Here is a 17,864-nt window from a genome sequence, read left to right as displayed (position 1 = left end):
ATTGGCTCGGTCTTCATACTGATGTGTCGAAATATGTAGCCACATGCCCAGACTGCCAGCGAGTAGCGCCAGGTCGAGTGCGCCCCGCTCCTTTGGTCCCACTGCCGATTATTTCCACTCCTTTCGAGCGCATTGCAATGGACATAATGGGCCCTTTGCTACCTTCTGACTCTGGGTATACGCATATATTAGTAGTGGTGGATTATGCAACGCGATACCCAGAGGCAGTTCCATTGAGGTCCACTAGTGCAGCTGCAATAGCCACCGAGTTAGCGCAGATTATGGCTAGAGTAGGGATCCCCAAGGAGATTTTGACTGATCACGGAACCAATTTTTTGTCCAATACGTTACAGCAGGTGTACAAAATATTAAAAATACGTCCCATCAGGACGTCCGTTTATCATCCACAATCGGACGGTTTGGTTGAACGTTTTAATCAGACCTTAAAGTCGATGCTGAGGCGATTTGTAACACAGGAGCAGAAACATTGGGCATCGCTTCTTCCCTACCTCCTTTTTGCGGTGAGAGAAGTGCCGCAGAGTTCAACGGGGTTCTCCCCCTTTGAGCTCCTGTACGGCCGGCAGCCTCGCGGCATTCTCGACCTGCTGAGGGAGGGGTGGGAGGAGCACAAAGGCTCGTCTAAAAATGTAGTGAAGTATGTGCTCCTACTACGAGATCGGCTGGATTTGGTCGGTCGTTTGGCCCAAGACAACCTCAGATCGGCTCAGCACCGACAACAGCAGCATTACAACAAAAATGCACGGATTCGAACCTTTCGACCAGGGGACAAGGTAATGCTGCTACTTCCCTCATCTGAATCGAAACTGTGTGCTAAATGGCAGGGGCCGTATGAGGTGATTCGGGCTATAGGGAAAGTAAATTATGAAATTAGACAGCCCGATCGCCGAAATGAACGTGAAATTTATCATGTCAATTTATTAAAGCCCTGGCAGGCAAGGGAGGTCTTATTTATAGCCCCAGGCAATATGGAGGATGATTTAGGTCCCTGTCCAGAGACCCCGAGCACAAGAGCGATTTCTATGGGGGAACAATTGGTTCCGGATCAGCAAAGAGAGCTGCGTAAGCTTATTGAGGAGTTCAGCGATGTTTTTTCTGACGTGCCCGGCAGGACAAACTTAGTTGAATATGACATTATCTCTCCACCAGGTGTCACAGTGCGAGAGAGACCGTACCGGATCCCGGAAAGTCGACGAAGTGGCGTTCGCAAAGAGGTATGGGATATGCTCGAGCTTGGGGTGATTGAGCCTTCCAGGAGCGAGTGGTGCAGTCCGATCGTCATAGTGGCTAAGAAAGACGGCACCAACCGCTTCTGTGTGGATTTCAGAAAGGTGAACGCTATTGCTAAGTTCGATGCATATCCCATGCCTCGGGTCGACGAACTTTTAGACAGACTGGGAAAAGCGAGGTTTATTTCCACTCTGGACCTGACGAAGGGATACTGGCAAATCCCTTTAACCCGCAGCTCCAGAGAGAAAACCGCATTTTCAACACCAGAAGGGCTGTTCCACTTTAAAACCATGCCGTTTGGGCTACATGGTGCGCCCGCTGCCTTTCAGAGACTGATGGACCAGGTTTTACGCCCACATCATGAATATGCAGCAGCGTATATTGATGACGTGGTGATATACAGCTCCACCTGGCGAGAGCATTTGGCTAGGGTTGCAGCCGTTCTTCAGTCTCTAAGGGCAGCCCGGCTGACAGCTAACTTGAGGAAATGTGCGTTTGCCAAAACAGAGACTCAATATTTGGGATTTTTAATGGGGAATGGAAGGGTGAGACCTGTAGTCACCAAAATCCAGGCTTTGGTTGATGCAGCGATCCCCAAAACCAAGACTCAGGTGAGGTCACTACTGGGCTTAGCCGGTTATTACCGCCGCTTCATCCCCGAGTACGCCACAGTGGTTAACCCGTTAGTCGACCTCACCAAAAAGAGTGCTCCAAATTTAATTAAATGGTCAGCTGAGTGTCAGGGAGCGTTTGATACTATTAAGCGTACACTTTGCCAGGCCCCCACTCTTATCACACCAGATTTCACCAAGAGATTCATCCTCCACACCGACGCATCGGATGTAGGTTTGGGTGCAGTCTTGTCCCAAAAAGTAGCTGGAGTAGAGCACCCGATATTATACCTCAGTAAAAAAATGTTACCTCGGGAACGCAACTACTCCGTAGTCGAAAAAGAGTGTTTGGCCATTAAATGGGCTACTCACTCTTTACGATACTACCTGCTGGGACACTCATTCGATCTGGTCACAGACCACGCCCCACTCAAGTGGTTAAGCACAATGAAGGACAGCAATGCCCGGATAACTCGGTGGTATCTGGCATTGCAGCCCTTCATGTACCACATGGTACACCGTGCGGGGAAAGACCACCAAAATGCGGATTATTTTTCCCGGGAGGGGGGAGTAATGGGGAAGGTAGATTTAGCCGAGTGTTCCTTCGGCTCCACTCTGAGCGGTGGGATATGTGACGGAAAGATGAGTTCTGGTGATGAATCTTCCTCCCAACCTGTGAGGGCGCTAAAGAACGGGAGGAGAAGCATCTGGAAGGGCTGGCCTGACAGTTCGTTTCCGGGTCAGGGAAGTGGGTCAGCCTGGAGGGAAGCGCGACTCTGTTGTAAGACCGTATTGATTTGAGAGGTAAACGAGAGGCAGCTGCAAGTAATAAGGCAGCTGCAACCGTTTATCTTGATATCATGCGGGATTACATATAGGGGCCAGGGTAACGCTGGTCTTTTCCTTCGTTTGGGTTAACGCTTGGAGAGAGAAGGAGCGAGAGAGGAGCTCTCGTTGTTGCAGAGAATTACGTGTTGTGTTTTGTTGTGTTTGTTTTGTAATTGTCTGCGTTTTGCACCACCAGACAGTTAACTCACCGGTCCGGAGCTGTCGACCAGGGTCAGCACAATCCGGATCACCACTGCACGGAACCGTCACGAAATACAGTGTCTTCACCCACCACAAGCACGTCTGCACTCACCCAGGACTGGTGACCGTGTGTTCGTTTTGTTCGGGACTGTGTCTGTATTATTGCTATCCCCGTGCTTTACACATTGTTGTGTATAGCCGGGGATTTATTATTTAACGGTCACCAGACCTGGATTATAAATAAAAGCACCTTGTCACTGGAAACTGTTGTCTGCCTGTCACTCCTGCATCGCATCACCGTTATACCTGTTCCCCTCCACTAGCCACTTTGCCACATATATGCTTCAACCTTTGCAATGCCAAAGAGGTCCAGCCAACCAAACCATATAACACACAATGATGAGTACTATAGCTTGAATTAGTAATCTATCTCAAGGCTGCATGATATGATCCAATTTGCTTAATGTTAAGGGCCCTGCAAACCTATAGATTGTGTAACCATAATCAGTTTGTGGTAGAAATAGACAAGCAATTAGCCTTTTTTGTAACTACAGCAAAACAAGATTTATTGTAGGTAGCCACAGAACACTTACATATATTAAAATTAAATTATATTTAAATAAAAACAGACCTACGCTCTCAGTTAAATTAGAAGTGTGGTAGCTACTTACTAGTTGGTTTAGTAGGTGCAATACAAGCTAGTCCTTTAACTGAGAAACCCTGTTGCTACAGGTCTGAACACCCTGGTCACTGGCATTACAGATTCTTAACAGAGAAGTGTGTTATAAATCTTATCAGCAGCAGCGTGGACTCACAATGAAGGATTAACTTGATCTCCGCATATGTTTCCATGTACTAGTATTAGTGTTCTGTTGTTAGCCATACAAACAATTTACATGACTGCTATCTGAGGAGAAAAGAAAGCTTACTGGTGTTATCAGAAGTGTCACTTCAGATAAAAGCCGATGTAATATTAAATACGCTTTTAAAAGCGTTGAAGCAGTGTCCTTTTTTATTATCTCATTTGAGTGAAATAAGGAAACCTGTACATGTCCAGCATTTAGGATTCTTCAGACAAGCTCAAAGCAAGTTCAAAGCCAGGTAAAAGACAGATTTAGAGCAATGGAATCAACACAAGCCAGCACCGCTCCGAATGGTTGCAAACACCCTAAAACAGTAAGGGGAATGTCTCCATGAAAATGACATTATCTGAATCCCCATCACACATTGCAACAAAATACATTTATGAATCCCTATAAACAAACATATTGTAGAGTTTCAAGGTAAACAAAAGGGAGGCAGACAACCACAGCAAGATCTCATTCAGATGTTTACTAAGGTCAGGACACCACAACACAGCCCGAGCCGCTCGCAGGTAGATCCTAAACAGAGATCCCCGAGCCCTATTGGCTCACACACACAAGGGCACATTTACATACACACTGACCAATCGCTCAGACACTCAGTCCTGCGCAAGCAGCTGACTGGCAGAACCGAACATAAATCACAGTACAGCAAACACAGACCCCATCTACATACAGCTGCACTGTGTACGTGACACCCCAGGCAGCGCACAAGCACTGCCTAGACATAAAATGCTCTTTACCCACAGATTCATGCAGGGTGACACACAAACAGCGGGAATGACAGGACAACACACACTTAGCACAGATCGTTACAATATCTAACTCTTGACTGTGGTTTCGACATCTGCGTGAGAAACAGTTAACAGTTGTTCCCTTTCATGTGGAATAACAACCATTACCGAATGAGAAGAGCCTCTCTGACCCGTCAATCACTGAGCATATACAAAAAAGCTGCCCTATCAGGGCCCTACCGTGAGGAGGAAGTCCTGAGCTGCTCAGCACCAGCCACACTCTTCCTTGGAACAGACCCTGGCACCGATTGGTACTGAGCGCGCTATCCCTCGGCGGCAACTGCAACAGCTCGGCACCAACTGAGCTTCCTCGGTGCCAACGCCGATTGACTCAGCACCGATCACAACAGCCCGGCACTGTCCGCGCTCACTTTGGCACGGACGCCGATTGGCACGTCCACCTCAGCGTCGACACCGACGCCGATTACTCAGCGCCGACTACGGTCACCGACACCAACAGCTCGGCACCGACTCCCCTGCACCTTGTCAGTGCGCTCAGCAGGGTCCTCCGCTGGTTTTCACCTGTGTGAGCACTGTGCAGTCAAGCTCCCAAAGCAGGATGGGCACACCACTTGTGTTCGGTGCCTCGGACCAGACCATGCAGCCAGGGCGCTGGCAGGAGACTTGGAGACTGCTCTCCCTGTCAACGGTTCTCCAAAAGAACCAAACGCAGGAGGGAAGCCCTCTCCCCAGCAGATTCCCATTCCTCGGGGCAGGAAAGGATGAGATCCGTGGTCCAGGGTCCTTCTCAAAGGGCCTCCGGAACCCCGCCTACCACCGTGACTAGGGAGTTCCCCCATACCCCTCGTTCACCCTCCCCTACCCCACCACCAGACGCTACGAGGAGTTGGCTCAGAAAGTGAGAGCACAGCAGACCATGTTGGAGACCCTGTTACAGCCTCAGAAATAAAAAAATTCCACAAAAAAACTGGGCAGCCCCAGCATACCCACTCCCACTCTCCGTCCCCGGCCCCAACTAGACCCCCAAGCCCTGGCGAGCTGTCTTTTACGACTTCGAGGTTGGACGTGTCCAACCCCGCCACTTCGGTCAGGCAGGGCACAGCGGGGGGCTCCATACCGCCCCTACCACATACATCTCAGAGGGAGGAGTTCCGGGCCCTGATGCAGCACGCAGCTTCTGCCACGGATGTTCCCTGGCCTGCGGAACAGGAGGGAAAGGGGAACTGCTTTTTTAAACAAAAAGGGCGCCCACAACATGCCCTTCCTCTTTGTCAGGACTTTCTGGAGCTGGTTCGCTCCTGATGGAGCCACCCAGCGTCTTCTGCCTCTGGCTCCAGAACAGCGGGGTCCCTGCTGCACACCACCGAAGCCCAAGAAGCTGACCTGGGCACGTTCCCTCCCATCACCTGTGCTTTAGCATGCTTTCACTGTGTTTATTACTTTGCTGTGCTTTTACTATTGGGAACTTTTACAAGAGCACAGCCACAATATTTGGCCACTAAAAATCTATCTGGAATTGCCGCTTGGCAATTTCTTCTTTTTTTTTTTATTGGCAACAGTTTGAAAAACAATTGCACTATATCAATCAATCAATATATTATATATATCTATATATAATATATATATATATATATATATATATAATATATTAGGTGTAAAGAATGACATCCACATTTCTTACAAGAAAATCGAATTAGCAACTAAGTACTTCGACCATCGTGCTTTTTATAATTGAGGAGCGTTCGTGATTTTGTTTTACCTTAAGCGAATGTAGTGCTTTAAAAACGCAGGACAACACAAAGAAAATTGCATTATGAAACACTTTTTAAGAAAATACGGGACCGTTTTGATGGAGAGAGAGAGAGAGAGAGAGAGAGAGAGAGAGAGAGAGAGAGAGAGAGAGAGAGAGAGAGAGAGAGAGAGAGAGAGAGAGGTAATGAAATAAAAAGTACAAAAATTAAAAACAGATTTCCTCACCAGCTCGATCCCGGAGATGTTGCTGAAGCGCACAGCCGCTTGTATAGTTCTCGGTGGGTTTTCTGTTAAATAAATGCAGTGGTCACTCAGTACCACGTGCATGAACACTTTCTTGACGGTCTCGGAGATGACCACGCACGCTTCGCAGGCTCGGACCCTCTCGTACACGCTCTGCTCCAGGTTCCTCTTGAGGAACGAGTCCAACTTGCTGTTTCTTTTACAAGAGAAGCCCTGTGTGCCATGTCTCGCCATTCAGAGGAAGACAAAGAGTAACGCGCGTCTTGTGAAAATGCGGCTGGGCACATCTGCACTGTGTGTATACAGTTCCTTCTTCTTTTGTACAAAGTAACTTCTTAATAACACTGATGCTGGCTTTATTACAGCATGGCCCCGTCACAAAGTAAACTGTATGACGTCACCATAACACCGTGGGGACGCCCATGCTATTATCTGATTGGTTTGAAACGAAAACAAGTACATTTGGAATTTGTATTATTTATTTATATTTATTTATCTGTAAAATATTAGTTTTTTTTTTATTGTATTTATTTGAACAGGTTAGAAATATATACGTTTTACTTTCAAAAGGGCGCAATATTTCACAAAAAATGAATAATCATAGTTATTACTTTAATGTACAATATATTGAAACTGAAACTTTGTATTAGGATTCGTTTGTGAATAAATCTGTCCCCTGCAAAATTCCTGTACTGTAGGAATCACTGACCAAATACTACACAATATTACATAAGCCAATACATTTACATGACAGCGGTTTTTTTTTGTGTTTGTTTTGGTTTTGTTTGTTTGTTTTTTGTTTGTAGTTGATAAAGCCATTGTCTTGGTTTTAATAAGACTATTTCTAATAATACAACAATCAATGTGTTCTATTTACATAAAAAAAAAAAAAAAAAAAAAAAACAGACAATGTGTTCCCCCTGTTGGTTGTTGTAGGTATTGTAATGAAAACCTGCTGCGTCTTCTTCAATAAAGTAGGTACAGTCTGTCTGTTAAGAAACGCATAATAGCAAATCAAAGCAATGCGTTTGTACGCTACTGAACATTTGGTCCTTCACCGAAAATATACTCTTGTTGAAATACAAAGTCAAAATTTGTATTGTGAAATTGAAATATATATATATATATATATATATATATATATATATATATATATATATATATATATATATATATATACAAAAAAATGCCACTTCATCAAGTTGAAAAGCAGTTTTTTTTTTTAAAATCATAATATTAAAATAGGACATTATATGTATTGTAAATTGCCATGCATATTTTATCTGTATTTATAAATAAATTGAGCATAACAGTATATACATATAGTAATGTTAACATATTTGATTTACTTTTAGAATAATTATAACTTGATATTATATTGATAGAAGATTATAAGTTAAACACGTTTTTTTTTTTTTTTTTTTTTTTTTTTTTTATCACAGGACCACAAAGGCGAGGAAACTGTGACATGCATGGAGAAGAAGTTGGCGGCTCTCGGCAGCGAGTATTTTTTGTAAAGTTTGCAATCCATAATTGATATAAGGGCAACTTCTCAAAGAAAAAAGAAAATACAGTATTAGGGAACAGTGATATGTAATAACATTTAAATACACATTTTGACCAACAGATGGACTGGTGATGTAGCATGTTAATACATACTGTGTGTGTGTGTGTGTGTGTGTGTATATATATATATATATATATATATATATATATATAATATATATATATATATATATATATTATACACATGACAACAATGAAATAACATTTTCAGAACTTCCCGGGTTGGTGCGAAGACTGGAGAAGGTTATTAACCAGCTGGAACTGCAGGCAAATAATCAGGAGCCAGTTAAGCCAGTAACAATCAGGCCAACCTTCTCTGGTCTTGCCAGTAGGCCAACCCTGCCCAGCACCCCCAACCACCCAAATGGGAAGGCATCTGCCACAGAGTCCAGCCCCCCTGTAGTACATCCAAGCTGTGGCAGCAAGGTAAGTTCTCCCAAAAAATGGTATATATGTGTCACATTTTGATTATTAAGTTAAGGGCATACCCACTCCCTATATCCTTGTTAAAATAGAAAACATTTTTATAGCACAATTTAAATTAAATATGGGGCCTTTCATGTAATTTCACAGCCCATATTATACATTTTGCTGGAAAAACTTGTTATCTTATGTTATCTGTTTATGACTATGAACCACAGGGCTGGGAGTTTGGATCCCCTGCTTTTATTATTATTATTATTATTATTATTATTAATAATTGTTGACTATAATAAATGAGTAAATGTTAATATATATGATGCACTGTGACTGTGAAATGTAACATTGTTCATTATGAAATGCCAAATTGTTTTCAGGCAGACAGGATAGCATGATTTAAAATAATAGTGTTCTTGTAATAAATCCATTTTGACATTTACACAGGTTATACCAGCCCATGTGCTGCTAAGGGCTAGGGGGAGTACAGCTAGCAAGCTGGTAAATGATTTCCTGCATGGCTTGTATTCTGAAGAATACCTTGCTTGCCATGCAGTAAATGGCAGTGCAACCAAAGAAGCCCTTCCTGCTGAGGTGGTAGCAGAAATCATAGGTATATACATTTTATATTTGTGATATTCATTCCTGGTCTTGGAGGGTTGCAGTTCTGACAGTTTTATATATAATTTTTTTATATATAATTTAAAATCATCAATGACTAAAGACCTCAAAATATTGGTAATTTTGGCTTGATTAGTTCAATAATTGTTTCGATGAAGTCATTAAGAGCTTGTGTAGAGTAACATGCGGCCTTCCAAGACCAGGAGTTAATATTATTGTTTTATATAATTGGGGTCACAGATGCAACAGTCTATTGTTATTATAATTATTTAGCAAATAATATAGTATATTTTGTTTTCGCTAACATGACAACTATGTTCTTCTGTAGGTTTTGATATTAATATTTATTTGCAAATGTATAACTTGTTATAAAATACACTTGAGCAACTGTGACTTACTATATTGTCATAATGCTGGATCTGAGGATCAGCACTTAAGCACATCAGCAGACAAAACACTGTACTGGTCTATTGGTTTTAATCAAGTTTATTAATTTCTGTTGGGTCCCTCTAGCATGTGTTTTAAGCCTATTAACATGAATCCTACTGGCACACTATGTGCAAATTGTTAATCATTTCAGATTGATTTTAATTATATTATACATACAGTACAAGTAGCTGTGATGTAATTCTGCACTACTTATTCTACTCAGCTTTTTGTCCAGGCGTTGGCTGTCCAACTGTCTTCTAGCTGGCCTTGTGCTTCTACCATTCACCTTCTACAGTTTATTCAAAGTTCTGCTGCTCATCTTATATTTTCTCTGCCTCGCTTCTCCAATGCTACTTCTCTGTTTCATGTGCTACACTGGCTTCCTATCCATGCGCGTATCCAATTTAAGACCCTTGTCCTTACCCACCGCTCCCTTCACCGTTCTGCGCCTTCCTACCTTACACTTTACACTAAAAACCAGTGCACACTCCCACACGAATCTGCAAGATATACTCACATGCAACAAAATGTCTTTAGGAGATTGGGGGGGGGGGGGGGGCTATAAGTTTGCCACATAATGAAAACTTTGAATGAGGACCCTAAGAAAATAAATGAAAGCCACACAAAGACTGCAAGATGGAATTTTACTTTATTACAGCACATACAGAAGCTGAGCGGGTTCATTTAGAAGAAGGTATTTGGTCTCTTGGTAGTGAAACGTGGCTTGTGCTGGAGGCGCAATACTCTGTGTGGCAGAGGGAACTTGATCTTGGAGTCCTGGAGAAAGAACAGAACATCAACTGGCAAAAAAATGACTTTTTAAATGATAAAAATCAAGCTTCCCTGATATTAAATTTATAGAAAAAATGGCAGCAGTGACAGCAATTTAGGGAACCATTTAAAAAGCTAACAAGTACATCGTCCTTAAAACCACAACCCCTATACAAACTCACTTTACAGACATGTCAAACTAAGAGAAAGTAAGATGTAATTGTTCTCCTATGTCCTGTTAGAATGCAGTACATCCAGGAAGACCTACACTGGTTTAACACAAATTCAGATTGCATATATTTTGGTTTTCAATTATTAATAATGAGGCTGACCTAAAGACATACAACACAAACAGGAGGTTGCTACCCAGGAGGAAAGTACAGTGGGGAAAAAGTGTTGAACCTTGATTTCACTTTCAGTAGCACAGCAGCAAATGAAAGGCGACAAAGTAGCGTTTTATATCTGCACACCAGGCAAGAGCATTATTAGATAAAATAATGTTCTTTGGGTTTTGTGTGCATTAGTGGTCAGTAAAGGAGATTTGCATTTTATGCCAAGGATAAACAATCTGTCATTCGTATAAGAGCTTATCTAGTGCTCCCCAGTTTTGTTTTTGGGCAGTGTATTAAAGTAGGTTCATCAGCAGCTTTTCTCAACCCCTCTGGAGAACAGCAATCATACTCAGAGCCGTTTACTGTTTCAATTGGAATGGTGAATTTGTTCCAATACCACCATTAACCTGCCTTCACGGGTTTGAATAAAATCTGTTTGAGCGGCTCCATCTGTCACAGAACTATGCCTAGACTTGTGCCTACAAAACTCAATGAAACACAGGGAATGCATCTGTTCACAAACAAAAAGGCAGTCACTTACGTGGAACTGTTTGATGGCAGGTCTGCGACACTTGCTAGCAGGAATCTCCTCCACCTTCATGATCTGGATGGCATGAGCACGGGCACGGTGGCGAGCTCCCATGTCACGGTCTGGAAATACAGTTGAGCTACAATTAATGGGGGGGAGGGGGACGACTGACAGAGCAGATCTTTTAGGGGCAAGTCCTTAGCATCTGTGTGGACAGTTATTAATGCACTCCAAACAATTCATATGGAGTATTTAAAAGGCAAGAGGGGAAAAAAAGTAATCAATAAATTAATATTGAAGCAATCATTTAGAATATAAAGAGCAAGTAATGCTAATAGAATGGCCTCTCAAACACTGCTGAACCTTGAATTCATTTTCAGTAGCACAGCAGCATATGAAAGGCGACAAAGTACAGATTCTCTTTGCACACCAGGCAGGTGCATTTAGATGAAAATAATCATCTTAGGGTTGTGTGTAGATTTTGTAAACTGCAACATCCTCATTTACAAGACCTACAAAAACCCAATGGCATATTATCAAACCCCCTCTGCTATATTAGAGATGCCAAAAGTATTGTGAAATTCTTATACCAAGAATGTTAATTTGTGGTATAAAAGCTTTTAGTTTTAGGGATAGAAAATAAAATCATTGATAAAACTAAGAGCCAACAGAAACTAAAAGATCCAAAGTATTAAAGAATGTCCTAACCAAGTTTCATTACAATTATAGAACCCATTTAAGTTACATGTGAAAATACTAGTGTGTCAGATGCATGTACAAGAGCCCCACTACTATATCGCTGCTGGGATGCAAGCCCAAATTAAAAAGGCTAATGTAAAGTGATTGGCTTTAAAGAAAGTGTATTAGGATAATGTATACTTACAGCACTGAGTTACAGCCAGAGAAGTGGTCATGTCCCTGTACTCCCTGTACATGTTGTGGGTGCCACTTCGAGAGTCGTAACGCAGCCAGATACCAAAGTTCTTCACCTTCAGGGGCGACTTATCATAAACCTGGGAACAAGCTCAGGGTTACTGCTATAGCTTCATAGGTTTAATGTGCTGCAGCAGTACAAGCAAAACACATAGAAACAAAACGAGCACAAATCAGTTGCACTTCTAGAGCCAGTCAGTAAATGAAATGTGTCCCGCAACCACACACAGCAAGGGCATTGCTGGGATTTATACGATACAAGATATTACTACTAATCTTCGGCTAGGTGCATTTTGCACCAAAATAACCCCAAGTCAGAGCCAAGTAAAGTTCAATGACCCAAGACTAAAGGGATGGAAGTCCACAACCAGAAGGTGGTTCTTAAATTGGATGCAACTTGTAGGCTCTATTTTTAAAGCCTGCTTTGCACTATACACAGTATTTACTATTCTTTGTTACCCCCAGCATCAGAATTGATTAGGATGGGGGGGGGGGGGTGAAATGATTCACTCATATGCCAATTTTTGGGAGGTTGTTGCATTTTGTCAGTGCATGTATAATATGGGAGCTTCTACCTTGAACATTAAAATGTGTCCACTGTGATGCATCTATCCAATTGCTTGGCATTCTTATAAAAAAGTTAACTACTTCAATTTCCTGATATTAAACAGAAAAAAATGGCAGCAGTACCAGCAATTTAGTGAATTGTTTAAAAAGCTAACATGTACATCATCCTTAAAACAGCAACACCTATACAAATACTATCACTTTATAGACACGGCAAACTTTCAAAAGAAAGTAAGATGCAATTGTTCTCTCGACTGTTAAAATGCAGTACATACAGGAAGACTTGGTTTAACCCAAATGCACATTGCATTTTTATTTATTAAATGTGGCAGACCTAAAGACATGCAACACAAAACAGGAGTTTGCTACCCAGAAGGGAAAGGCTACATTTCAGATCTGTTGAACCTTGATTTCACTTTCAGCAGCACAGCAGCAAATGAAAGGCGACAAGGTAGCATTTATATCTGCACATCAGGCAAGAGCATTACTAGATAAAACAATGTTCTTTGGGTTTTGTGTGCATTAGTCACCCCACCAACCCACTACCATCCCCTACACTAAAATCTCCCGATATGCAAAATGAACAAGATCACAGGGTCTGCAACTACCACTAGCCTTGCAGCCAGGGCTGGGTTTCAACATGCCCCTAGTTTAGGTAGGTATATTATTGGGAAGACCAGGTAGCTGGAGTTTGATCAATCAGGTCCCCAGTAAACCTGCGCTGAACAGATCACACCAAGAATAAATTACACCAGAGTCTGAAGGTTTACTAACAGGAGTTCAAGCAACAACAGGGGTGTAACAATTTACCAGCAGACTCCTACAGTAACACACTTCATTAAACGCTGCTTTGACACCCAGAACTTGGTGCAGGGCTAGCGTGAGTTTCAAACTGAGCTTTTTGTCAAATAGTTTCCCAGTTTTATTCATACCAGTCCGCAGTAGACAACCTCGCCAGAGGCCTTCTTCATCTTCCTCAGTTGGGAGACGAAGTACCAGAAACGGGATTTGGCTACGACGTGGTTTGGAGCGAAGATCCGCATCCGATAGAGGGGAGGCGTGGGGTTCTTGGCTGAGGGCAGCAGGCGCCCGATAACCTTGTATTCCTTCAGCTGGGAAAACAAACAAGAGATGGTGCTATGAATACTCGTGTTCCCATTTACGTTTATTTCAGATTGCGGTTTATTTTTGTATTATTTTTTAAACTGATGTACTTTCAGCAGCGATATTGAAACAAAGGCGGCATGGTAGGGTTTTATTTGTGCACAAACAAATACACGATTAAATACAAATAATGTTTTTTGGGCTTTGTGTGAATTTTGTTCTAAATACTAAAGGTGGTACGCGCTGAACTGATCGAAACATTTTGCTGGGTTAAACACCACATTACACTATTTAAAACGTAGGCTCAACAAATGTAAACAAACACCATAAAGTTTACATATCACACACACGTAGCGTATGCGATAGTTTGATTAAACCAATATCGTTAACACATTTAATAAGATGGAAATGGACGTCGTTTACCGGATTTTTTTTGGTTTATTTTTAGCAACCTGTTCAATTAACTTCCTACCAGGATACTATATGTGTAGACACACAGTATCGTAGTTTTTGATAACAGAATTTCAAATAATGTTATATTATAGTAAACAGATGTAAAGCATGCGGCCTACACCGGGGATACTATCCCAGTGCTTAGTTCAATACACTGCACAAGCTGCGTTAAGTACCCAACGCTAATTATTTTCAATTTTTAAACAAATACTAAATACACGAGAATACAACGCAACTTTCATCAGTACATATGCTCGATTCAGTATTGTCAGCCCTCACTGTCTGTACAGCACATGGTTTGCCCTAGACTGCAGCGGACGCCATGTTGCCGTCTCTTAACGTCTCACATAAAAAACACAACTAAACACCCGAAAAAACACACTACGTCGCCGTATTTTCTGCTTTATGGCAACTTAAGTATTTCATACGGCTATATGAAGCATCTTAAGTACAGTGTTTGCCCATTTATCACAGAATAGTGCGCTTGTACATACAGTGCCAGACGCCTTCATGGTGTCTCTCGCTCGCTGCCACAGTCAAAGAGGAAAGGGAGGTAGCGAGAACTCCTTACGTCAACCCTCACCGGATGCGAGGCGGGTCTTTACACTGCCTCCTGATTGGTCACCAGTGCAACGAACTCTAAAGCATGATTCGTTCACGATGTATCACTAAAAAAACAGAAGCCAACGGCGCGCATACGCAAGGTGTAATTGCGCTAAATACGTAGTCTTTTTTATTCATAATTTTATTAAGATAAGATAATTCACGTTTAAGCTGTTGACTTCTACAGTCTGTTTGTCTGTTTTAATTTACTGCGGTCTATTTTCTGATTTGTTTCTGTTTCTAAGAGTGCATTCTACTTTCGAATATACTGTTTGACAGTCCAGTTCGTTTACATCCTCCACGGTAGTTTTAGCACTTGGGACACACCCCAATCCCCTTTTGAAGTTAATTTAGCAATACAGCACTTGATCCAACTCTGAATGTTTCTGATCCTCACTGAAGCTATAAGTGATAATACATAAATATTTTTCATACATTAGATTTATAATGTTTAATAATATATATGGTTGAAAAAAAAAAACAATGATTAACATACACGTTATACTCAGAGTTTTTACAGAGCATGTTTTGAATAGACTTATAAGGTAACAGTTTTTTTTTATGTAAATTGTTTGATTATAGTCTTGTGTTTTCCTCAGGGATGATTGCTCTTTCAATGTCATTTTTATTATGGATTTATCTTATGTGTATAGTATGCAACAGTTTGTAAACAGATTTTAGCATGTATACTTTACAATGTCTATATTGGTAACATCGTGTTATTTTGTTCCCAAAAATAACTAATACTCTTTAAATAAATACTAAAATGTTTATGTGAGGTTATGATTGTACTGTTTCCTTCTACACTTATCACTCTCACCGTTTTTAACCGTTTCTTCATTTTTCATTTATTATGCAAAAAAGCCATTATTAAATACATTATTTAATCTGCTGCTGAGGGAAATGAAGGAGTCTGATCTCAAACATCTTTCTTCAGCATACTTACAAGTTTTCTGCTTAGTTTCATCAGTCTTCCTCGGGCAACCACTCGCTTACTTCATGGTCTGGCTGGAGGTTTAATTCGGCCAATTAACAAGTTAGAACAGGCTTGGAACAAAGACCAGGAGTGGGAAAAGCCTCTAGGATTGTGATTGGCCAAGCCCCGACTCTTCTCTTTGGTCTCTTTGTTAAGAAGCGCTAGAAGCTAAAAATGGTTCCTCGTTCACCTCTTTTTATTTTATTCGCGAATAATGAACTCAAGTATATATTGTTTATAAACACCTGGTTATTACACTTAATCAAGAAAAAAGATGACTGTGGTTATATAGTTATTTGGCAACAATTGCGCGTGTTTATTCTGAAAAATGAATTTGCACAGTGAATGAATAGTCAGTGGTACCAGAAGATATGAGGAAGAATAAAAAGCATACAAATAAAATGCAAAATGTTACTTTTTGAGGTTACTGGTTGCAATACAATATTTATTTTAACGTCACTTCCATATATCTGACAGGTATTCTGTGGTATGAAAAAACTCCCTGTTGATGTGCTTCTGTGACCCAGTTAAGGAAAACACAAATGCATCTCATTTTAATGTGTGGAAGCTATTTTTCCAATGCAGACCTTGTGCATTTAAGAGTCTGGACAAGGTGTCATGGGAAAACATTGAATTTGGTTAAAAGAGTTCAGTGATGATGGCTTTATAAAAAAATAAAGCCATGTTAGGTTAAATTTATTTGTATGTTGTAGTTGCATTATAGCATATTTCATTTTTTACACAATTTAGCACACTGGTTGGAATAGCTTCCTTAATCATTTCATATTCTCTTTGATATAATATGGCTTTGGTCTTTTCTATCAGGTTGTTATATGCAAGGAAGTTCCCATCAACACCCACAATGTCGGTGATGTATTTACAATGTTTTGATTATTCGAAATTATAGTTTGTGAGAAATAAGTATCATAGTTTCTTGCTTGACACCATATCTCCAAAATCTGCTTATCAAAGGGTGACAAAAAGGTAGCTTTCTAACCTCAAAGTCACATTAAAACAAGAACCTGACACTGCCCACTTAGTGCTGCGTTAATAACTGCATGCCATATATTTAGATTGTTAACCAAATATTTTCATATCCAACCAATCTTGAATGATTGATTTAGAATTTCAAAGTCAATCATAGTTAACCCCCCAAATTTTAAACCTACTTTTTCCAGAGAAATAAAAAAAAAAAAAAAAAAAAAAAAAAAAAACAGATACATATGAACACATACATTGCTATTGGCCCTCAGCCAACCAGATCCCCCACATACAGTCCTTCCCCTCTCAGGTGCTGCTTATGTGTGAAAAGTATGGAAGGCCATCGGGTCAAAAAACATGTTACTTGATACATGTTTCAAATACCATATTTAGTACATGTTCTCATTTGACTTTATAGCACATGTTGTAACATTAGGTTATTACCATAACCCTGGTTCCCTGAAAAGAATGACAGCCATTATCGAACGGGAAGAGCCTCTCTGACCATCAATCACTGAGCATATATAAAAAAGCTGCCCTGTCAGGGCCCTGCTGTGAAGAGGAAGTCCCTCCCACCTCCTGTTGAAGAGGGTCATCCTCACAGTAGCATATCGCCATTTTCTTTTGAAATCGGAGGTCAGCTAGGGACACGACCTCGAAGGGTAATGGTTGTCATTCTTTTCAGGGAACCAGGGTTATGGTAATAACCTAACATTCCCTTTCAAGTGGAATGACAACCATTACCGAATGGGAAGCTGCACCAAAGCTGTTGAGGCTCCAGATGACCAACAGTACAGCCTCATGGTGATAGCTTCAGAGTCCTCATGATACCTAAGGGCATGCCGCATGCAACACCCTAGAGCACAGAGAGGGCCTCGGTCAGTTTGCCACATCAAGGCTCTGCAATTTCGCTTAGGCCAGCCACCCTTCACCCTTCCTTATCACCGTCAAACCAGCCAGCACAACACTCCTTTAACAGAAGATTGCCAATCTTCAACAGAAGATTGCCAATCTTCAACAGAAGAATGCTGCGCGCTTGGAAAACCCAAGTGATGCCCTCAGTGGCTTCTACTCCAAGTAC

The 17,864-nt window shown here is 41.4% G+C and overlaps 2 protein-coding genes and 3 non-coding genes across 5 annotated transcripts in view; all 5 read right to left on the bottom strand.

Moving 5' to 3' along the window:
* LOC121319526 (uncharacterized protein C12orf56-like) overlaps nucleotides 1-6,850 on the bottom strand; it is a 41,105-nt gene extending 34,255 nt beyond the window's left edge. The window contains exon 1 of the mRNA XM_041257045.1: nucleotides 6,484-6,850. Coding sequence (XP_041112979.1) covers nucleotides 6,484-6,735 — 252 coding nt within the window. The 5' untranslated portion in view covers nucleotides 6,736-6,850. The remainder of the gene's footprint in view (nucleotides 1-6,483) is intronic.
* Nucleotides 6,851-10,164: 3,314 nt separating this feature from the next.
* LOC121319525 (60S ribosomal protein L18a) lies at nucleotides 10,165-14,808 on the bottom strand. The gene is made up of 5 exons (XM_041257044.1): nucleotides 14,718-14,808; nucleotides 13,599-13,778; nucleotides 12,050-12,179; nucleotides 11,179-11,288; nucleotides 10,165-10,311 (listed from the first exon to the last, which is right to left on the bottom strand). The coding sequence occupies exons 1-5, from the start codon at nucleotides 14,733-14,735 to the stop codon at nucleotides 10,219-10,221; spliced, it is 531 nt and encodes a 176-aa protein (XP_041112978.1). The 5' UTR covers nucleotides 14,736-14,808; the 3' UTR covers nucleotides 10,165-10,218.
* On the bottom strand, nucleotides 10,697-10,827 carry LOC121320307. Its single transcript, XR_005950809.1, has one exon. It is a non-coding gene; the product is annotated as a small nucleolar RNA SNORA68 (small nucleolar RNA).
* On the bottom strand, nucleotides 11,519-11,645 carry LOC121320309. The gene has a single exon (XR_005950811.1). It is a non-coding gene; the product is annotated as a small nucleolar RNA SNORA68 (small nucleolar RNA).
* On the bottom strand, nucleotides 13,061-13,190 carry LOC121320308. Its single transcript, XR_005950810.1, has one exon. It is a non-coding gene; the product is annotated as a small nucleolar RNA SNORA68 (small nucleolar RNA).
* Nucleotides 14,809-17,864: the final 3,056 nt, after the last annotated feature.

Source organism: Polyodon spathula, chromosome 8 (genome assembly GCF_017654505.1).
Source record: "Polyodon spathula isolate WHYD16114869_AA chromosome 8, ASM1765450v1, whole genome shotgun sequence".
Classification (NCBI taxonomy): Eukaryota; Metazoa; Chordata; class Actinopteri; order Acipenseriformes; family Polyodontidae; genus Polyodon; species Polyodon spathula.
This window is presented reverse-complemented; position numbering and strand designations above follow the sequence as displayed.